General features: G+C 36.1%; 1 protein-coding gene across 2 annotated transcripts in view; it reads right to left on the bottom strand.

Annotated features, from left to right (window-relative positions):
- Positions 1-24,157, bottom strand: part of MAP4K3 (mitogen-activated protein kinase kinase kinase kinase 3) — a 156,708-nt gene that overhangs the window by 15,562 nt on the left and 116,989 nt on the right. For both annotated transcript variants that reach the window (XM_058668040.1, XM_058668039.1), the window contains 9 exons: positions 18,321-18,379; positions 11,824-11,862; positions 11,227-11,280; positions 9,123-9,165; positions 7,281-7,440; positions 6,701-6,813; positions 4,857-4,898; positions 2,076-2,160; positions 419-498 (listed from right to left, as the gene is read on the bottom strand). In XM_058668040.1, coding sequence (XP_058524023.1) covers positions 419-498; positions 2,076-2,160; positions 4,857-4,898; positions 6,701-6,813; positions 7,281-7,440; positions 9,123-9,165; positions 11,227-11,280; positions 11,824-11,862; positions 18,321-18,379 — 675 coding nt within the window. The remainder of the gene's footprint in view (positions 1-418; positions 499-2,075; positions 2,161-4,856; positions 4,899-6,700; positions 6,814-7,280; positions 7,441-9,122; positions 9,166-11,226; positions 11,281-11,823; positions 11,863-18,320; positions 18,380-24,157) is intronic.

Here is a 24,157-nt window from a genome sequence, read left to right as displayed (position 1 = left end):
TTCAGACAGATTATCTAGTCACTGTTTCCTGTAACAGCCATTCTATTTCACAATTCCACACTCTTACTTTCATCCCCTTTCCACTCAGGGTCACTTTAGGTCCACCTCAAGCCTATTATTTCTCAGCCCCTCCCACCGCCCCCAAGGAGGAAGTGGCAACGTTCATCTCAATGACCTATGCCTATTCCTAGCATGGCATCCAATCTTAAGTGTTGTAGTTAGTGGTTTATATTTCAGTCTTCCTTACTTGAGCGAAAGTTTCAAAAGGGAATGTACTACTTTAGTGAATCTGTAATCAGTCTCTTGTAAACAGAACATGCTTCATAAAGATTTTATGAAAACCAGGTAGAAAATAGTGAATTTATTCCCAGTCTAGTGTCTGCTTAAAATACCTCAAAGAACACACAATATAACATACCTGTTCCATCGATGTTTCATGAAGTTCATTAAGATTCAGGGTATAAATCCCTTCTTCGGCACCAAATATCAAGTACTGGTCTGAAATAATGAAAAGTAATTCTCTAACTGATTTTGATAAATAAGATACTTTGAAATAGGATTTATGAGGTATAGAGACAGAGAAAAAGAGAGAGCTCCCCTAAGCTGGTTCACTCCCCAAATCTCTGCAAAACGTCAGGAGTGCACTGAAGCCAAAGCTGACCTAGAACTAGGGCCAGGTCTCCAATGCGGCTGGAAGGAGCCTAATTACCCAAGTCATCACTGCTACTTTATAAGGTCTATATTAGCAAGAAGGTGACGTCAGGAGCCTGATGTGGGATAGGAGTATCTTAACTACTAGCTTAAATGTTTGCTTCCTTACATAGTCTTAATTCAGTACATATGTGCTACTACATGAAAACCACAATTACTGTAATTTACAGGGAGTATACACTTTTAATTTTACTGCAAAGGAGATTAGATGCTCTAGAACAGGGGTGGGAAAACTTTTTTTTCTGCCAAGGACTATTTGGATGTTTATAACATCATTCTTGGGTCACATAAAACAAATAACTTAAAAATTAGCCTGATGAAGAGTTATTCAGTTTTCAACCCCTCCTGTAGTTGCCTTGGCAGATCAGACCACACGGTTCTGTGGGTCGTATATGACTCCCAAGCTGGGTGTTCTCCATCCCTGCTCTAGAGTCATGAATTGAGTTATAAGTAAATATTGGCCTCAAAGTTGCAAGGAAAACTTATGAACGGAAGGTACTGAAGGGTAGCAAGTCCAATGTTCTCTCAACGGAAGGTGCTAAGGACTGGCAGAGAATCAGTTCCTATTCTTTTAAAACCCCTTTAAAAGAGGATTTTGTGTAATTCATATACAGAATGCAAATACAAAACAACGCAGATTCAAAACATTTTCCGGGAGTATTACTTTTTAAAGATTACTACTATAAGCAGTAATATAAAAAAAATCCAGAATCTGACCACTAATTAAGAAGAGGTCAAAAACTTTTTTAGAGTAAACTGAAGAATACTGGCAATCGCTTAGGATTAATACTGGTGAATTAAATGCATAAAATTTGGCTGTGAAGTATTGAATCTTTCTGAATATCAGTTTTCTTAACTTTTACAATTATCTACCTCTGATTTTTAGATTTAGTAATACATATGTTTAGTTTTGTAAATACATACATAAAAATACCCGTATTTCGGCCTGACAGATGTTGACTTAGACATATAGCAAGAATAGTCCTGATTCACAGCCTACTGACAACCACTTTGAAAGCTCAGAGAGAGACCCTGGACCCTCAGTAGGTAAAGTCTCTCGGTAATGGCTGGGTCTAAAACATCAACCCTGAACTGCTGCTGTGCAAGTGCAAACCCAACACACCTGGAGGACATTGGGGTGGCACACAGCAAATGGCTTCACTGTGCTTACACGGGGACTACACAGTGGAATTCCGATTTTATGTGTTGCTCCAAACATTGACAGATTTACTTTAAAAATTCTTAAAAAAAAAAATGAAGCTTTTCCCCCAGAAAGATGTTTAGAATATGAATAAAATCAAATGCTTTCACATGATGTTAGTTGACTAAAAAATTAGACAACAGACAAAAATGAATGATGCTACCTCTTGTATCTGGGTTTATCCATGAAGATGCACAGTGAATTTTCAAGGGACAACCATTGAAAACCTTTGAAAAACATGCACCCATCTGGAAAGACAAAGAATAACCAAGATGAAACAGCTAATGCAGATTAGTGACAACATTTTCAATATAATATAAAGATGTAATGATCTGCTATTTTAATGTTAGAGGTTATAAATGGCACATTGAGACTATGAACATTATCAATGTAAAGAAATGAACGCATCAAATCAATATTATAATTTGCTTGAAAGTAGTACTGCAAAGACTCCTGGTACAACAAATGATCTACTTCAAAGAAAGAGAAAGAAACTCCATGTACATTTTATTTTTTTCTATCTTTGTAATCAAATAAAGATATAACAACAACCAGTTCTGGATAGTAGTTTGCTTCTAAGAGTATCACATCTTTCCTATCAGGAACAACACAACATCCTCTGATAAGAAAGAAACCAAAATTTACATTAAAAGCAGAGATTTTTCTTATTTGAAATAACTGTGCAATAACTGTGTAAGCTCGGTTTGGCATGATGGCTTAATTGGCTAAATTCTCCACCTGTAAGTGTCTGGATCCCACAGGAGAGCTGGTTTATGTCCTGGCTACTTCACTTCCCATCCAGCTCCCTGCTTGTGGCTTGGGAAAACAACTGAGGATGGCCCAAAGTTTTGGGACTCTGCACCTGAGTCAGAGACCAGGAAGAGGCTCCTGGCTCTTGGCTTTGGATCAGCTCAGCTCTGGCCATTGTGGCCACTTGGGGAGTAAATCATTGGATGGAAGAGCTTCCTCTCTGGCTGTCTTCCTCTCTGTATATCTGACTTTCCAATAAAAATAAAACAAGCTTAAAAAATTTACCCAATTAATCACATGTACTAGTGAAAAGTTGAGGGGAAAAAACAGCACAAAAATAGAGGAAATAAGTATTTTAATTTGGGCCACACTGTCCTAAACTAAAGCAACAGTGTTGTGTATAATTTTATAGCAGAAATATTTTTTCTTATAAACACAGATATAACATACTATGTAGAGATATAACTAGTTCATTGAAAATTAACACAAAATAAAAATAATAAGAACTTTAGAGTCTCCTGTGTAAAAGCAGATGTTTGTAAACCAGTATTTCTTAGTACCAAAAAAGAAAAATATACACTGGACATAACCCTCAGTTGACAGGAAAATATGAAAAAAATTTTTTTACAGTGGTAGAAGCTCAGCCTTTAAGAAAAAATTGGTAGGGCTTGGCAGCGTGGCCTAGTGGCTAAGGTCCTCGTCTTGATCCCATATGGCCACTGGTTCTAATCCCGGCAGCTCCACTTCCTCTCTATCTCTCCTCCTCTCAGTACATCTGACTTTGTAATAAAAAAAAAAAAATAAATCTTTAAAAAAAAAAAAAAAAAAAAAAAGAAAAAATTGGTCATTTGTGACAACTGGGATGACCCTAGAAGCCATTATACTACATGAAATAGGCCATTCATAGAAGGAGAAATACCATATAACTTCAGTTATACACCGAATCTAAAAATGTTGAACTCATAGAAACAGAGCAGTAAGATGGTTATGTGGTGGTAGTGGGGGAGCAGGAGGCAGGGGGAATGTTGTTTCCAGGATACAAACTTTCACTTAAAAAGGATAAATTTAAGAGATCTACTACCTATCAAGGTAACAAGTTTATTATAGTTTCTTATGTACTTGAAAAATTAAAAAAATTACTATACATGAATGTAAAACTAATTATAATATTCCATATACTTGAAAAAATTTAAAACATATTTATTTTATTTTCAAAGCAAAGTTACACAGAGAGATCCCTGTCCAAAGGTTCCTTCCCCTGACAGACCACAATGGCTGGGTAAGTCCAAGCTGTAGTCATGAAGTGTTACTGAGTTCTTCCACAGAGGTGCAGGGGCCCAAGCACTTGGGCCATCCTCTATTGCTTTCCCAAGCACACTGGCAGGCAGCTGGATTGGAGCAGCCTGACCTTAAAACCATCCTGGATGCTGGAGTGCTGGAGTTGCAGGTAACAGCCTAACTTGCTATGCCAAAATGCTTGAGACTTCTTAGGAGAGATTTTAGGTGTTCTCTTCGCGAAGAGTCAGTGTGTTAGGTAAAGCACATGTTAATTAGCTTCAGATATTCCATATTTTTTATATCACAATATCATGCTGCATGCCTAAAATATATAAAATTTTTACCTGTAATTAAGAAATTAAGTTAAAGAGAGAGGAAAAAGACAACATGGTCTAAGTTCAAAATAAGAAATGACAAAGACAGCAGAACATAATATAGAGTATCTAACCCTAGCTGGAATTGAGTGGAGTGTAGTGATCTGGCGAATGACATCTAAGGGTTTCCGTTTTATTCAGGAGTAAAATAAAGGACTTGGGCCAGCTACTCCCTCAATGCTTCTTCTAGCTGTGTATTCCATGTTTTTGATGGAGAACATGTTAGATAAATGTTTTATCTACATTTGATATTTTTTAGTATATCTCAATGTCATTTTCCTATTTTCTCAAAAAATAACTGTAAAGAAGTTATTAACTTCTGGAGCCAAAGAACTTTAAAATGTGTAATTTATTATAATCTAATCTTGAAAAGCTGCTTTTCAGATATAATCACATAATACTTAAATGAGTATAGATGTTTTTCATTAACAAAGAAGGATCTTTCATACAAGCAAAAATCTAATCAAAAAGAAACACTCAAGCAATTATTTGTATATGTAGTTACAAATAAAAACACAGTGTATTTGATATTTAGTACTTACATGTACTTTAGGTGTTGGCGGAAGACCGTTACTAATAGGTTTCTAGAAAAAGAATACAGGCATGATTACACATTTTTTGGTTGCTGTTTGGCATTAGAGCATTTCAAACACATTTGTTTGATTAAAATACATGAATACATTCCATAAAACAAAACAATATAGATAAGGTTGAGGTATAATGTAATCTTTTCACAGTCCATTTCTATCTGGTATCTGCTTCAAATAAAAATAATTTATTTTTATCTTTTCAAACGTTTTCTACATAAGTGTATGTACTCCCACATCTGTGTAGCTTTTCAGAAATACATATTCCTACAGAAAATATTGCTTTGGAGCGTTTTTATTTTATTTTAAAGATTTACTTATTTATTGAAATGGCAGAGTTACAGAGAGAGAGAAAAAAAGAGAGAAAGATAAAGAGGGAGGACGCGAGCGAGCTTCCATCTGCTCCCCTAATTTCTACATCAGGAGAAGCTGGGCTAGTCTGAAGCCAGGAGCCAGAAGCTCCTACAGGTCTCTCATATGGGTGCAAGGGCCATCTGCTGCTGCTTTCCCAGGAACATTAGCAAGGAGCTGGACTGGAAGTAGAGCAGCCGGGATTTGAACCAGAGTCCCTAGGGGATGCCAGCAGCACAGGTGGTGGCTTTACAAGTGATCCCAGGTAAATAGGGATACTGACTTCTACTTTTGAGGGTTTTAAAATAGAGTGGGCACATTGTCCTGAGGCAGAAGCATGGCTTTCCTTAACTATTTATCTCCTTTTCAAAAATTGAGAGTGGAAGAGGAACCTTCTTGGGCCAGTGCCATAGCATAGCAAGTTAGGATGCTATCTGTGACAGCAGCCCCTACACCCGTGTGGGAGACTGGGATGGAGCTCCAGGCTTCTGGCTCAGCTTGGCACAGCCCCAGGCTTTGCAGTCATTTGGGGAGTAAACCAGCAGATGAAAGATTTCTGCCTTTTTTCCTCCCCCTTGCTCTGTAACTCTTAAAAAAACAAAACAAAACAAAAATTGAAAAACAAGAAACTACCACCACCACCACCACCAACAAAACCCTCTTCCAAAGAATCTATTTTTTTCTTCAATGATACACTGGTTATTCAATAGCATGTTGTTTAACTCCATGGTGTTGTAAATTTTTTCTTTTAACTTCGTTCCTGTTGTTGAATTTGTTTCATGGCTTCTCATAGGAGGGAAAGCACAGTGATGGTGTAATGGAGACTATCGTATCCAGATGCAGTATGCATCTCTACTTCCAAATCAACGATGGACTCCAAATGAAACTGTTTACTATATCTTGATAATAGGATGTTGGACTGTCTGGCACTGTCTGCACCAGCAGTGTCAAGACACACTTAAATAACAGACTGATGGACTTAAGACTGCTTGTGAAGGACTATACTATCATAATAATATGGGAAAATCAGTCGGGGGTTGGGAATTTGGGGAGGAGGTAGGGAAATCCCAGATCCTATGCAATTGCACCATAAAATTTAAAAAAAAAATCTATTTTTATGTACCGACCTACCTACCCTGTACTTAATTTAACAGTTACACTGTGGACAGAACAATCGTAAGACTACTGCATATTCACCTGTATCATGATCACAAGTTTCGACACACAAGTAACAAATTGTTTTAAATAGTTTAAAAAACAAAAAGTCATCATTAAAGTGTGCTGTAGCAAAGCTACTTTTCTTCAAGATTTAAAGTTGATTTAATCATTATAACCAACATAATATCACTATAGCAATTGTAAAACATATAATTTGCTATAATTTTACTAATTAAAAATCTTGAACAGTGACAAGTAAGGAAGTGTAGTTTATGAATATCAATACCTACTGGTACGTCTTTCTTTTCTTTCCTTGAAAGGTTTGTGCCTCTGTTTTCGTTCTGCTGCTGATATAATGAGCCATCTCGGTCACCATTTAACTGGAAGGAGCCCACTCCATTCCCTTCATAAAGATTTTTAAAAATACATTGAAAAATGATTAATTTTTATTCAGGAAGTTATCAACTAGGCAAGAAAAATGTAATTTTTGAGACAGTTTCATTTTTCATTTGGGATGATCAAGTCAGAATATTTAGCACTAAAGGAGAATATGTATTATTCTATATATACCTCTATTTGTGGTATGCATAAGAGGTAAACTTCAATTCAATTTGTATTTAAGCACACATATTCATTTGCATTACAAAGATAAGTGTGAAGGCTATATGGGATATGAGAAACAAGAGACAGTACATCTGGTCATAAACACATGTAGATAAAGAGACAGAAAACATCTCCAAATCTATTGCTTTTTTCCTCTCTCGAATCAAAGGAATTTCAAATAATCTTGGCTTGATACTTTCTCCACTCTCGCCCTCCCCCATCACATGAATCCCTGGTAACACGTTTGATTTCACCCTCTAACATTACCTAAAGCAACAGGTTTCTGTGGGGGTAACCTGGGTGGTGGTGGTCTAGGTGGAACTTGGGATGGTTTTGCTGGGCTCTCTGTCGAGGGACATCTCTTGATTGTTCCTTGATTATCATCTTCAGTGGAATGAGTTTCTTGTGGTATGAAGATGGATTTAGGCTGAAACAATACAGAAAATGAGATCAGTGAATACACATAACCACCTGTCTAAAAGCACTGAAAGTACATATTGTTGTACTCTAAAAGCTTTATTTGCAATTACTAAATGACTTTCATGGCTATTCAACTATTCTGATACAAATCATTTCAATGTAACATTTAAAATAAATCCTGAAGATGCTTATTGAAGTGTATTTAGCAGGTTTTGCTTCGTTGCACTAAAGAAAGCCTCCGTATTTTTTTATAAATTTCTCCCAAGCCTTCCCACAAGAACTTGCCAAATAAAAGCCTTTTAGTTTCTTTGACTCCCTCCATTGTAAGTGAATCTCTTTATTTTAAATATTCAAGCTAATCAAAATTAGTTCCTTGTCAAGGTTAGTCTAAATCGACTTTTAGATCACTCAGTATCTTTGTTTTGGCTTAATATTCCAGACTAGAAGTAGGATAAGACATCAACTAACATCTTACATTGGAGAATATCAAAATAGGAATATGGGAAGTTTGAGAAACTTCTTGTGCAGATAATGGAAAAACTTCAAGTAAGCTGAAGATTTGGAAAAATTGCTTTATTCTTACAATTATGTCACTTCTTAAGAGTATCTCTGAAATTCAGATGTCTATACTCTTATCACAAGCAAAGCCAATATTGCTTAATTGTATGAAACAGGATTTTCTCCCAAAATAAAACGAAAGTATAGTAATAAATATGACGTTTAGGTTGGTAAGATTCTCACTTTAACACTGTGATTCCAACCAGTAACACAGTTTAGTTTACAACTACATTTCACTATCTATATGAACTTACACAATCAACTTATATTTCTACTATTTATATTAACTCAGTCTACCCTTAAAAATCTAGCAGTTGGGATTATTTTATTGTTTTACAAAGATTCTGCTTTCTAAAGGGATTTTCTTGGTGAAATACTGTCTTATTGTATAATTTTAATCTAAAATTAACTTCTGAAAAGTAAACATTTCTGATGATAAATTACTATCCTCTACCTATTTTCAGGAAATAGCTAACAGATTGTAGATTTCAGGGGGAAACAAAACTTATGAAAATGGAATTTCCTAATTAAAGCTTAATAACACTAACCTACTAATACAATCATTTCCAGTGTATATAAATTTCTGCAATATGCTTAAAATAAATAATGACAAGTTGGATATTTAAAAAAAGCAAATAATCAAAGCCATCTACTTATTTTAGTGTTAACAACTTCATGATTTTGTGAATTCTGAATTAAAATAAAAATAAACTCAAAAATATTAATATTGTATTGAAGTGTAAGACCAATTACACATACATATATACGCACAACTCCGGTGTAGGCAAGACTTGGGACCCAAACTCGTTGTGGACATTAAACTTCCAAGTCATGGTCAATGGTACTAAAAGAAGATCTTAGGTCCTGGGGACATGCCCTCAGAAGGGGGGAATCTAACAATTGGGGTGGTTACAAAGCAGGGCTCGGTCCATTCACACCCATCTAGTTTTGGGTCTTCTAGGAATTCTTCCTCAGCCCATGCTTCCTTGCCATGTGATGTTCTCTCCAGCCCTTGAGCTGGAAGACCACTGCCAAACGTCAGTCCTGGGGGCTGCCTGATCTTGGTCAGGAAACCTCCAAACTCTGAGCTAATACACATAAAATCCAAATTGGAAATGTAAATTCACCTACCTTTGGTGGCAATGGAGGTGGAACTTTTGCTTTCATAGTTGAACTAGAAACACAAAAAAATTACAATTGGAGCCATTCATTTTGTAAATGGAGCATTACTAAACCATAAAATTATTTTTTGAAGGCACAGGAAAACCTGCAAAATGACATAGTTTTTCTAAGATGTTGAAAATGAAGTATCATTCCTTAATAATTGGGTAGACATGCTTTGCTGGTTTTAAATACTACTACACTGTAATTAAAACTGAAATAGAGCATGCCCCACATCCGGGACTTGGGGTGGGCGGGAAACCAAGTGGGGCTTCTCCCTCAATATCCCCCTTTACCTCAGATACATGATAGAAACAATATGGACATACTAGCATTACCCACTTCCCTATCCCCCTGAACCTTATTTTTTCTTTTTTTTTTCCTCTTTTTCCTTTAACTGTAATTAACTATGTAAAGATTGTCAACAACAATACAATAAAATAGAAAAAAAAAAACAACTGAAATATGGCCCAGTACAATTGCCTAGAAGCTAAATCCTCGCCTTGCATGCCCAAGATCTATATGGGTGCTGGTACATGTTCCGGCTGGTCCATTTCTCATCCAGCTCTCTGCTTGTGGCCTGGGAAAGTAGTTGAGGATGGCTCAAAGCCTTGGACCCTGCACCTGTGTGGGAGATCCAGAAAAAGCTCCTGGCTCTTGGCTTTGGATCAGCTTAGCTACGGCCATTGCAGCCACCTGAGGAGAGAACCAGTGGATAGATCTTTCCTTCTCTGTCTCCCCTCTGTAAATTGGCCTTTCCAATAAAAATAAACGAATCTTTTTAAAAAATTGTGAAATACACTATTTCAGTTTATATCAAGTGAAAGGTAAATCCTTATTAAGAATGTAAACAACTCATACAGTAAAAAAGATATAGAATAAAATATATAACATTGTAAGCTTAATTTTTGCTATTGTTAGATATATTTTTGATGAAGCTCATCAAACACTCTGTGCTATGAAATTACATGCAGAAATAAACTAAGGTTCACTGAAACTCAGGATGAGTTTCATATATTAAAAAATAACAGATTACCAGATGATTGAAATAGGTACCAAAACAGTTAGCTAAAAGAAGCAAGCTCTGGCATTCCAAAGCATAGTAGTGAGACTACAGCAACATACTTAGAACTGAAGAGAGACGCTGATAAGGTGCCAAAGAAAAGGAAATATTATTTGCTTGATCTGATCGGTGTTGCTGTGCACATGTGTGAAAATACTGTATCACATTCAATAAGAATGTGCTTGTATTGGATGCTAATAAATTTTTTAAAATTACAAGTAAACAAGTGATCAAGCACACATTTCTCTAAGGAGGCCCTGAGAGGTGGCCCAGTGTGAGAATAGGGAGGGAGAATGTAATGACCTACGCCTTCAATTGCCAGTCAGGTGCTTCAAAACAAAATCCACTCCCACCAAAACAAAGACTAAACATCACTGCATATGTAATAGCAAAAATATTCCCTCTTCAAAACTAAAGCTTAACATCCAAAGTATTGGATCTTCATAGTTATTACAGCAGCTATCAATGACTGACAGTTTACTAAAACACGTTACTTCAATTTTTTTCAAAGAAACCGTAAGTGTTGTGAATTAAACTGTGTTTCCCCAAATTTATATGTCAAAGTCCTAATCCCCAATGTGATATGTATCTGGTGACTGGGCTTTCATGAGGTGAAGTTAAAGGAGGTCATAATGTTAGAGCCCTAATCCTGCAGGGCTGATGGTTTTATATAAGAAAGGGAAGAGAGGGGTCTCCTGCCCCTCTTTCCAACTCAACACATGCATGCAGTGAGGAAAGGTTAAGTGAAGACAGCCAGAGCGTGACTGCCAACAGGAGCCAAGCTGGCTTGCACTTTGGTCTTGAACTTTGTGGCCTCTAGAGGTGAAAACTGAGTCCCACAGAGTACTTAGCTTGAGTCGACTAATATAACTGAAATAAAAACAACAAACTGTGCTAAGATCAATGATACTGTATTACTTATATAAAACTGATCAGTATTTTCTGCCAGTTTTATAAAATCACTTCAAAAGAAGCCCTTTTCCCCCTCACCAAAATATAAATAAAACTTACTGTTTAGATTTGTCTTCATCCCCTTCATCATCCTCTAAGTGAGCCACATGTCCTCTAAAGGAAAACAGTAACGCCCTTGGTATTAAACAGTCTTTAACAAACAGTATCAAGAACTTAAGAGGGCAGGTACTGTGGCATTGCACATAAAGCCACTGATTGTGGTGCTGGCATCCCATATTGATATAAGAAGTGGGTGCTCCGCTTTCCATCCAGCTCCCTGCTAATGTGCCTGGGAAAGCAGCGGAAGACATTCCCAGATACCTGGGCCCCTAATGGGAGACCCAGAAGAAGCTCTGGGCTCCTGGATTCAGACCAGCCCAGCTTTGGTTCTTGCAGCCATTAGGGGAGTAGTGAATCAGTGGACGGAAAAGCTCTCTCTCTATTCTTTCAAATAAATAAATATCCTTTTTTTTTTTTTTTTTAAAAAAAAGAAATTCGGGGCTACTGCAAGACAGAATTTTATTTCTATATCTCTGTAAGACAAATTATGAATTAAAACAACACAATCAGGCAAATGACAGAATGGAGCAAACTGATTTTACTCATCTTGTGACATAAAGAATAAAATATTTTAGTTCAACAAAGAATTAAAATTACCGCTGATGTAATTCTTCTTCAACAGACTTTAGAAGACTCCTTAAAAGAAAATGGGAAAACTGATATAAATGCATAAGCAAGGAAATATCAAGTACCTTTCAAAAGTTACTTTATCCATAAATAGTTTGAATTACTTTCTCTTACCAGTTATTGAAAATTTGCAACAGTGATGAACCTCTGTACTATAACACATCAAGTTATACTAAAGATACCTCTATTGTCTATTGCTAATACCTTCATATATGTATTTTAAATGGACAAAATAAATAAATCCTAATATGCACTGAAAAATGCCAATTCAAACAGAAGACAACTCACTATGAAACGTCACAACAGTACTGACAAAACAATAATTGCAGGGTTGGAGTCAAGGAATTCCAGGACTCAAAGTTTGCCTGGAATATTACGTCTGACACCTGAAATTATATTTTTTTCTTAAAATAAGGAAAGTGACACACTTTAAAAAAAAACATGCTCTCAGGCAATCCTACAAAATGAAACTCCACATGTTGGATCTCTCTGCGGAAGCATGCATGCATGTGATGTGAATACATGAATGTAGTAGCACTTGGCTTTCACAAAAGACACTCACTTACCTGAAGGATCTGTTCTCCAGTGGTGCACTGGGCAAACACATTTACACTTTTGGGAGACTAAGCCTGTATCAGACCAGGTGTGAGGATTTTACCATTAGGAGCAGCACATACAACTTTAATTTTCAGGAATGTACGAGAGGATTTAAGGCATTCCTGAAGTTGCCTTACTTCTTCTCACTGCAAGTTCATGCAGCATACTTCCTACACCATATCCTTCAAGTATAAAAAGTCAATAGATGCCTCACAGGAAGTGGGAGAGAATATAATTGCTGAGATAAGAATGAGTCAGCATACAATTTACTCTCTCTGAAAGCATCTTATAATCATTTTCCTTTCATATATATATACGTGGAAAAACTTCTTTTGGAATTATCATAACATAAAATCAGAGCAGACTTTGGCTATCAAAGTTTTAATGAGGACAGTTCAATAACAACATAATTTTTAAGAACTCACAGAGTTAAGAACCCAGAGTGATACATGACTTGGGAAAACCATAAACTAACTGCACAAGACCCACTCCGTGGATTCAAAAATTGACCCACCAAAGTCAAATACAGTATTTGCAAAGTTTTCTAAGGGCTGGCGTTAGAAGGCAAGAGCTTCTGCCTCCAGGCAGTTAGCAAATGCTGGGCAGCTTTGAAGCACAGGCTGCCTGGATCTGAATCCTGCTCCAGCACTGCAGGTAGCTGGCCTTGGGGAGTTCTTTGTTTCCCCTGAGCTTCATTTCCCAGATACTAAAATGACAATTACAATAGTACTTTGGAGTTTCTCTACGAAGATAATGAATGAGTGACTACAAAATGCTCAGAAGGGTAATTTAGGACATAGTAAGGATTTGCTTGGTACTTCCTGTATTATTGACTATGGAAAGTTTCTTTAAATTATCAAGTTCTCAAACTGTGGTCCTATAATCCTGGCAGTCTCTTAACCTCTTGGAGGGGATCCACAAGGCAAAACCATTTTACTAATACATGATATTTTTCTCACTCTTCAAAATAAAAAAACAATTCACACAGTTTTAACATGTTACATAGCGAAGACTATTGGATGTATGACATAATAGATTAAATCAGTGGAAGATACGAACATCTGGCTTTCTCTATTAGGGCAATGCTAACAAAATTCGAAAAAAAATGTAAAACAATGTTATTTTCTCACTCATTTTGTTTCAGGAAAATAGCTGTTTTTCATAAAAATGGGGCAGACATTTGCTAGTGTTTAAAACTGCGTTGAATGTCTGGATCCCATATCAAAACGCCTAGGTTTGAGTACCGGCTCTGCTCTCAATTCCAGTTTCTTGTTCACATGCACCTGGGCACGCAGCAGATGATGGCCCAAGCAACTGAGTCCCTTTCGTTCATGTGGGAACCTGGGTTGACCTGACTCAGCCCCAGTTGTTGCAGGTATTTGAGGAAGGAGTCAGGAATATAAGCTCTTTATCTTTTTGCCTTTCAAATAAATCATTAATTTACAAAAATCATTGGCATGCCTTAAGAAAATGCTTGTTGCATGACACTAATGTATACTCTTATGCAACTGCTTGCTGCCTCTACGTTTCACAAGAGCAATCAGTGGCTTTACAAGAAAGCTACTGTAAAAAACAGTGGCAATGGGCCTTGCGTGGTAGCCTAGCGGCTAAACTCCTTGCCTTGCATGTGCCTGGATCCCATGTGGGCACCAGTTCTGGTCCCAGTGGCCCTACTTCCCATCCAGCTCCCTGCTTGTGGTCTGGGAGGGCAGTCGAGGACAGTCCAAAGCCTTGGGACCTTGCACCCATGTGGGAGACCTGGAAGAGGCTCCTGGCTCCTTTTCAAATCAGCTCTGGCTGTTGTGGTCAGCTGGGGAGTTAGTCAGTGGATGGAAGATATTCCTGTCTCTCCTCCTCTCTGTATGTCTGACTTTTCAATAAAACAAACAAACAAACAAACAAACAAACAAAACCCCGTGGCACTTCAAGTGATCTTAAGGCTTTTTTTAAACATTAATTTATTTGAAAGGTAGAGTTACAAAGACAGAAAGAAAGAGTGGTGGGGATGGGGTGGGGAGAAAGAGAGATCTTCCATTTGTTGATTCACTCCCCAGATTGCTGCAACTTCTGGGGCTGAGCCAGGCCTCAGCCAGGAGCTTTATAAGGATCTCCCATGTGGGCAAAAGGACCCAAGCATTTGTAGCATCTTCTACTGCTTTCCTAGGCACATTAGAAGGAAACTGGATGAGAAGTGGAGTAGCTAGGACTTGAACTGGTGCTTATATGGGATGATGGCTTTGTAGGTGGAAGCTTAACTCACTGTATCACAAGGCAAGCCTCTCAATATATTTCAAATACATACAAAAAAAGATATATGGGGCTAATGATAACATACAATGAATGCATTATTTTTAAATAAGTTAATAAATATTTTTGAAAAGTTCTAAGTGCAATTCAAGTATTAAGCTGTTAACACCCAACAACAGTATAAATGCTGGTTGCTGTCACAGCCAATAGCATAAACACTGATATGTAATACTTATAAATCAAAGTTCTGTAGAGTCCTCAATAATTTGTAAGACTTTAAAGGCACTGTGAGACCAGAAGTTTAACAAGTGCTGTTTTAAACTCCACTGCTAAATTATCTGTGAATTGGATGGTGAACTTCTGCATCACTTTAGAAGATATGGAAAAATACTTCTTGAGAAGCATGTGACAATTTTTTTTTTTTACAATATTTGTTGAGGCATTTCTCTCTATAGCAGAAAATATCAGGTTTTGAAAATAGTAAAAAAAAAAGTTAAATGTGCTTTTATTTTTAGTTGTCACATTGAATCAGATTTATATGATCTTTTATGTTCTAAAAAAGAATCTTTATCAGTTCTCCAACAATAAGAAAAAGGCTGAATAACAGTATAAAAAGGCAGCTGGCCATCGCATAGGAAATGATTTATTTTTATTCATCTACTTGTAAATCTTTTTGTGTTGAGATATTAGGGTAACAAAGTTAAGGAAGTCACAAAGTCTTACTGAAAAGTAGGAAGTGTGGTTTACTAATAAGACTTTAAAGAGCAGAAAATGAAACCTGACTAGATTTTGTTACATGTCCCATTTTCCATTATCTGCAGAGAATAAAATGTGACAGTGATTTACTCACCAGGACTGAGGGCTTCAAGTAAACAATATCACTGTTCAATAGTCTATCGTCTATTACAAAATTTTTAGAAAACTCAAAATGAAATAAAAATAATGTTCTTGGATATTGAATTACGCAGTCAATGTAAAACGACCAGGAAATCTTGAAAAAATGGTTGGCAAACGCAGATTTAACTGATGAAGTGACGAAACTGACTTAGGATAAATCTAAAACCATTACCAAAATACCCAGCCCATTTTCATTAGCTAAGGAATTCAAGCTGCACATTGCTAAGACCTTTCAAATTGCCATATTATCCCCCCAGACAGCCTAGGTATATTTTAATAAAACCTCCCTAATTACAGTTCTCACTTAGGATTTGGCATTCACTACTATTCTCAATTGTGCCAGACATTGTGGAGTTCGGTTTTCTTTTTTGTCCTACTAAATTATTACAAGAAGTTGTTTTTGGAATGTTTGCTCTATAGTAAAAACAAAACCAGAAGTAATTCTTAACAATAATCCACAACCCAAATAATAATTATTAAGATAATTTCTTTTGTTGGTATTGAATAAATGGTAGGAGAAGATGACCCGGGTGATAGCAGAAATCAAAAGAAAAGATGATACTCCATTTTAAATGAAAACACACATATTTTCTGTTAAGAGGAAAGGGCAGGGAAGGGGAGGGGAGGCGAGGGGAGGAACAAGAAGGGCGAGGAAAAGGGGAAAGGGAAGGAGAACGGACAAAAGAAAGAGGGGAAGAAAGGGAAGGAAAGAAAGAAAAATAAAGAAAAGTGTCTATGGAACAAATCTAATTAAATAGTCTTGCATGGTCTGGAATAGGTAGAAACCCATCAATGAAAATCTGTCTGCCTGATCACCTATGGGAGAAAGCAGGAAATCCTGTGAGTTTTAAATGCTGCCTAGTCACAGAATAAAGCAGACGTTATCAGTACAGGAAGAGAAGTGCTACAATCCATGCTCATGTCACATGTATGTATAGACCTGTACACGAAACACAGCCAAAGGTCAAACTTTTGGCCAACCTACCTTGCCTGTGACTCGTTATATAGAATATAGTTCCTTAAGCAGGGATCCAATTAATCAAAAAATGAAGGTCGGGCAAATTATTAACATTTTACCTAGCCAAAATAATTATATATGAAAATGTCTAACAATCAGAAATCAGACAATGGGAACTTTTGGAAATAGGAAATGTACTTAGTGAGGAATCTTTTTTCCTATATTTTGCAGGTATATTTTAAGTGAACTAAAACTGGTAAATGAAATATTTTTTCAAATTGTTTCTTAAAATAGATTAAAATTTGCTAACAGAGTCCTTAAAACTAATGGTTTCATATTTAGAAAAAATAATTTTAAAATATTTCAGAAGTTTTTATTTGCTAATCTAATAGACAAACTGCTTTGTTTTCTACCAATAAATTAAGACAAGTGACAAAACAGCAGACAATTTAGAGAAACAGCAGTTTTAGGTAAAATTTAGGTTTTATACAGGGAAATTTTACACTTATTTTCAAGATTGAGAACCACAAAAGCTAATAGTAATGACAGACTGAATAATAATGTAAAATGAATTTTATTTTAAAAGAGCCCTCAATATTTACTTAGGTCCAGCTTAAATTAAAAGAAAAAAGCATTAATCTAGGTGGTGACCAAAAGCCTTTTCTCTGCATTAGAAAAAGATAGCACAAATGAGTAAAAATTAAGCATCTAGTTTATAAAAATAGAAACATGATTTTCAATTATCATTATTAAAATTAAGCCACTTCAGTCACTATTTCATAGCTGCTTCACTTAAAATATGGGAATATATATGTCTCAAGTCTCTAACAGAACTGAAATTTTAAATGGTTTGGGTCATTAAAAAAACCCTACATTGCTAGAAAAGATTTTATAAATTTAAATAATTATCTCCTTTTAAATTACTTTTCTACTGATACTTTACCCAGAAACTTAGGAAATAAGATTAGAAAATTAATAGGGCCCTGGTCCACCTTTCACTGACTCTGGTCCACCTTTCACTGACTCTGGTATATAAACAACTTGAATGCTTGAAGTTTGCAGGGCTGCCTTTTCAGCCCCACGCTCCTACTTTGGGGAACCTTTTCTTGTGCCAAGGGCCTTTTGGAAATCTATAACATCATTCGAGGGCCATACAAAATTATCAACTTAAAAATTAGCTTGTTACCGAGTAATTCAATTTTGACCACATCCCAAGCACTACCTTGGGAGTGCTACGATTTCAGGGCCTTATGCTATATGGCCAGTAGTGCTGAACTGAAGCACCCCTCAACCCCATCGCTAAACTGTGCCTGGGGTAGAGCAGACATTGGAAAACTGCTGAATTTACTTTTTTTAATAACAGCGTAGATTCTAACAGCTACAACGTTAAGATGAAGATTTCTATGTAGTGTGAATAATCCTAGCTATTTTCAGCGGCCAGCACAACAGGAGTTGCTTTGTCAGGAATAAACCAGTCAACTTTAGAAATAAATCAATTGTTGAAATATATGTTTATCAATGTTTGGAACATATTTAACTTGCTTTAACAGGAAGAGTAGCAAAGTAACCTGATAATGAAAACCAAGCTGATCTTCCCCCTCATGACAAATCATTGAAGTGTTGGGTGGGGAAGCACTGGAAAAAGGTTTAAAGCATATTCTAAAATATATCTACCACTCTCATATAATTTACTACCTTAAATATTAATATATAAAGACAATCTAATTATACCTGAATTTAAACAATATTTTAAGAGAACTTTACTTACTTGTTTCCACCTAAAAAGTAACTACTTTGGTGTCCTTGTCCATATTCTAGTTGTAGATCCTAATAATACAAAGTAAAATATTTAGCAAAACAGTAATAATCCCACAATATGATACATGATATTCTTAAAAGAGAAATCTTAGACCCCAAATAAATCTGTATTGCTGTATATTCTTAATATGGTAGGGCTTAAAACAAATATCAGAAGTTTGTGGTTCTGATATTACTATTGGAGTAATTTTCCAGATACTTTTCTGAATAAAGGGTGTAAATTTCATTTATAGCTATTGTGACTATAACTAATATTTACAAACACCAGTTTTGATACAGAAATAAAACTCAATGTGTTTATTCTCAAGCTAAGATGAAGCAAAAATGATGAGAAAAGAAAAGCAACAAAAATCAGTCTGACTTTATCAAGTAATTTATGTATATATGCACATTCACATTACAATTTCATGTATGTAATTAATGTTTGCAAGGTATAAAACTGGTTGCTATTTTAAAAATAAATTTTATATGTGAACTGTACAAGAGTGTAAACTACACTGGGAGAATTTTAAGAATTTTTTAAAATAAACTTTAAAAACAGCAAAATTAAAAAAAAAAAAAAAAAAAAAGCAAACCCAAACTTCAAATGAATAGTAACAGAATTCAACTGTGAAGTTGCCCTTTCTCCCCTGTTAAAAAGCTGCTTTTTGGAAGCACTGTCTGAATTGTAAAGGTGGAGGGAGAGCTGGGGGAGACTGAACGTTTTAAATGAACCTTCTTTTCATTAGCATACAGTATATTTAAAGTTTTTTTTTTTTTTTTAAACTGATACAAGATATCATTGGTTGGACTCATGTTCCAGACTTGCTTGGAGCAACCTTCCAGGGCTGACTTCACAGTCTTTCCTGTGTCCTGTGTTCCTTCACAGGACACAGCGTCCTCCCAGCACTTAACATTGCATTCTAACTTCTTTACAAGGTTGTAAATCCAGAAGCCAGCCTACCAGTTCAGGCAAAAGACCTGCCACAGGATGTATTCTGAATAAATATTCGTTCAACTGTCAACTCTTCATTTTCCTGCAAATAGTAACTAATACTTCTGCCTTAAGACACACAAGGATAATTATGGATTTCAAAAATACTAAGTCTAAAAAACTGAGGATTCTAAGCAATGCCTTATATTTGAGAGAAAAACAATTACACCGAACCCGGTCAAAAATATCTAATAAAATTGAAATAAAAATTCTGGTTTAGACAACTCTCAAATTTTTTCTCCTTCAGTATTTGTGTTCTTTCATGCATAGTAATAATGTCTTTTATCAGTGACAAATGATAGCACATCATACATAAAAAGGTGACAACTGCACAGAGATCCTGTGAAATTCTAATGAAAAAGGACATCTGTTCTCTTTACTTTATAAATCTCTATTTTAATTGGGCAAAATCACCATCATCACATGACTGCACAGTTTAAGTGGTCATGACTTTGTCTTAGAAATATTTAAATCTAGTGTCAAGGAGAGGAGTACTAATTATTTTTTGCTTTCTTTAGCTTTAGATAGCCAGGCCCTGGACAGGGAAGCAACATCTTTAGCTAAGAAAATGCCTTAACCCTTTAATCAAATGACAACTTCCAAAAGCACACGTTTTTTGCTGAACAACCATGGCTTGTTACATAAACATAGATATGTTTATATAACAAGAATATACAATATGTAAAATACAAGAATATTCAGCTCCTCTGATATAAGACAACCTTCATGCAAAATAAATAAATATAAAGGTAAACACATATTTATATATATTTACTTAGAGTAACTGCTTAATGGAGACTAGCAGACTGGGAAGTGAAGTTACGTTGTAGCTTGCACCTTTACTCCTGAATAAAAGGACTCCCGATGAAATTAAGATGCTAGACTTTTTACTACTGTCTATATCCACAATGTTAGAATATACCTCAATATCAGAATGATAGACCTCTGACTGTTGCTGAAGGACTATACTACTGTAATCACTTGGGGGAAAACAGTGATTGGGGGAACAGCAAGAGTGAAAGGGGAAATCCCTGTGACTATGGAATCATGTCATGAAAAATTAAAATTAAAAAAAAAATAATTTGGAGGTTACTTCATCCTACAAAAATACTACTAAAATTATGCTAGGAAAGTGCTCAACATAACCCAAGATGATGGTATGTTATCTTGATCCTTTAAAAGTACAATAAAAACACATCTGAACATGCCAACATGAAAGAAATCAGCAAAATCAGGCATCAACCAATTAATGACAAAGTTTAACTACCTAGTAAAGTCAGGTAAGTAACAACATAGACTGAAACATGCAGTGACCTGGCACAGATTCAATATGAAGGCTCAAAATGAAATTTAAAGATGAATATCATAGCCCAATTAAAACACTCTTCTGAGCTAAAAAGTTCTAATTTCAGTAGCTCAGTTTTTGGTGAATGAGTATTTCTCAACCTAGAATGGAGCTTTGAAGGAAACATGGAGTAAGAATGATCTGAAAAAGACCAAAGGCTATAGAGCAACACTACAAAAGACAAATAAATGATCATGAAAAATCTTTACTTTTTAAATCCATTTGGGAAGAACAAAGCCTATTGTAGACCTGATGAAAAAAAAACAGTGGGCAGTTAACAGAATTAATATGAGCTGGCTACAAGAACACTAAAGAAAAAAAATATTTCAGTAATATATCTTGATCATGAAAACAAGGGAAAAGAAAAATATTTTCATCAAAGAAACATTGTGGTACAAATAAAGTTCGTAGTGAGATATCTTTACGGAGATGATTTACAGAAATAAAGAGAGAGCCCTGATGATGCAAAGAAATGTTTTCAAGGGAGAGTGACAGAAGAGGGGAAAAACAGAGAAAGAGTTCTTCTACATGCTGTTTCACTTTTCAAATGGCCACAACAAGGGTAGGGCAAAGAAAAAGTCAGGAGCAAAAAATCCCACCCATATCTCCCAGGAGGGTGTTAGTTCCCTAAATACTTAGGTCATCCTCCATTGTATTCCATATCTACCAGCAGGAAAGTGCACCAGAAGCAGAGCAGCTGAGACTCAAACCAACACTCTGAAACAATGCTGGCATGATAATGTGATGGATGAACTCACTGCTCCACAATGCCAAACCCAGAAACTTCAAATTCTTTCTTTTCAAAGGAATTAGTCATTTTATTTGAAAAGCAGAGTTACAGAGAGAAAAAGAGGGAGACACATACTTTTCCATCTGCTGGTACATTCTCCAAACAGTTACTGTGGTTAGGTTTGAGTCAGACTAAAGTTAAGAGCAAGCAACATCCTGGTCTCCCACGTGGGTGCAAGAGCCCAAGCACTTTGGGCCAACTTCTGCTTCCCACGGAAGGTACATTACCAGGAAACTGGATTCGAAGCGGAGCAGCTGGGACTTGAACTGGCATCCAGCAGCGGCTTTACCTGTTATGCCACAGTGTCAGCCCCCAAAAGAATTTATTTTTAAGAAATCAGAAAAGCAAATGGGGTCATAAATTTATCAAGCAGTCTTCTGAATGATAAAAGCAGATTAAAGGGCCTCAAACTGTATAACCAGACTTTTGTGTTGCATGCTTGGAAATGAATCAGCAGGTTAGACACACGTGAAGTATCCTCAGTTGTGAGTGTTAAGACCTGTTTACATCCATCCATATCAAATTACCTAGCATTGTAGATACAATGAACTTTTTGGTATCTGTGCCAGAATATTCAATAGAACTAGGAAAAATAGGGAAAAAATTAACCAAGAGCTGAGACAGATGTGTAATATTATCTTCTGAAGATAACATTTACAACATCAAATAAATCCATTTTTATGATTATGGGCAAATTCCTATTTAACTAACACATTGTAATGAATTTTTTTTCAATTCAAATATCTCTTAAAAGTTTAACATTTGGATTGACTGACAATACTGAAAATCAAGCTGCACTCTTCTGGAAATATAATTACAAGATACTTTTTTAAAAGTAACTTTTTCTAGCAATGGAAATTCTGGTGCAACATTCTAAATCAATTTATAAAACTACAAAATATGCTTAAATTTAAAGTGACCAGAAACCACTGCAAATTGTAAACAGCAAGATCTGTATGGGAGTAAATGTTTTTCTGGCTTTCCACAGATACAGGGTTGCTGCCTTGTGGCCAAACTGACTACTAAAATGACAGCCAGACATTCTGGTCACAGCAAGCATCTTTCAGAGGTAAAGTTTTGTTTGCACAGCAAAGATTTCAGGATTTGTAAAATTAAAGAATGGAAAAAATTAGTGGCACTCACTGGGAGGGCTATATCAAAAACAAACAACAGGCAGGCATTGTGCATTAAGCGGCCACTTGGGATCCCACATCCCATTGTAGTGTGCCTGGGTTTGAGTCCTGGCTGTTCTGCTTCCAATTCAGCTCTGCTGTGTGTCTGGGAAGCAGCAGATGATGGCTCCAGTATTTGAGTACTTGCTACCCACATGTGAGACCTGGACGGAATCCTAGTTCCTGGCTTTAACCAGGTCACTCCTGCTGCTGTAGCAGTTTGGAAATAAACTAGTAGCTGGATTCCCTTTTTTCTCTCCCTCTCCCTATGTGTTATTTTGCATTTCAATAAACAAAAAGAAATCAAACAAAAATCGAAAAGATAAGGACACAGAGAAAGTGGATCCTTCATGCAATACTGGTGGGAATGTATAATAGTGCAGTAGCTGTGGAAATATTACAGTTTTTCAAAAAGTTAACAAAGTATTGTTGTATAATCCAGCAACTGTACTACTGGTTGTATAACCAAAAGAACTGATTCAAATAGGCTTGTGCACAATTATGTTGACAACACCATCATTCACAGTCATTAAAAGGCACCCCAAGTATCCTTGGATGGGTGAATGTATAAACAAAATGTGGCATTTACATGAAAACGAATGTGTTTCCCCTTAAGGAAATTCTGACACATGCTATGATATGGAGGAAAGATAAAGCTAATACGATGTTGTGCTAAGTGAAATGAGCCAACTACAAAAGGACAATTGTAATGATTCCTTTCAACCAAGGTACTTTGTCAAATTCAGTGATACAGAAGAAAGAGTGGTTGCCAGGAGCTGGGGGAAGAAGGACTGGGGGAGCTGCTATTCAGTGGCAGTGGAGTTTCAGTTTGGGAAGATGAAACTATTGTGGAGATGGATAGTGGTGACAGCTGCCTCGCAATAGCAACAAATGTCTTTAATGCCACTGAACTACATACTTAAAAGTGGCTACAATGAGAAATTTTACACTACATATATTTTACTACAGCAAAAAATAACACACATGCTCACTAAAAATGAGGAGAGAAGCCCAATATTAGTAAAAACAAAATAAATAAAATGATGCTGTAGAGCAGGGCTCAACAACTCCCAAGCCAAGCAGCTTAGGTCAAATCTCAGCTCTACTTTTCTTAGCCAAATAATTAATTTCACCTTCCTTGCACTTTAAATCCCCTCATTTGTAAAGCAAGTACCATAAATTAATCTATTTAAAGTGCTTACAATTAATGGCTGTATATAAAATATTTCAGCTAAATATTAGCTTTTGGCATGGCTGAGATATGGCTAGGCTGATTTTATAAGCTGTAGCACCTGACAAATATTTTACTCAACCCTCTTTGCCAGAATAATTCATAGGTTAATTGTCCTTAAAATCTCCTTTTGCTACAAGGCGGCTCTACAAGTCACCTGCTCCTATGCATGACAAGAAACTCCCGGTTACATGCTGGGTGGAATGAGGATGGTGGTGGGAGCTGTTGAGGGGATCAGAGTCATTTTCTAACTTCTTCAATGTACCAGGCTAGTTC

The sequence above is a fragment of the Ochotona princeps genome, chromosome 8 (genome assembly GCF_030435755.1).
Source record: "Ochotona princeps isolate mOchPri1 chromosome 8, mOchPri1.hap1, whole genome shotgun sequence".
Lineage (NCBI taxonomy): Eukaryota > Metazoa > Chordata > Mammalia > Lagomorpha > Ochotonidae > Ochotona > Ochotona princeps.
Note: the sequence above shows the minus strand (reverse complement) of the source record. Positions and strands in the feature narration are given on the sequence as shown.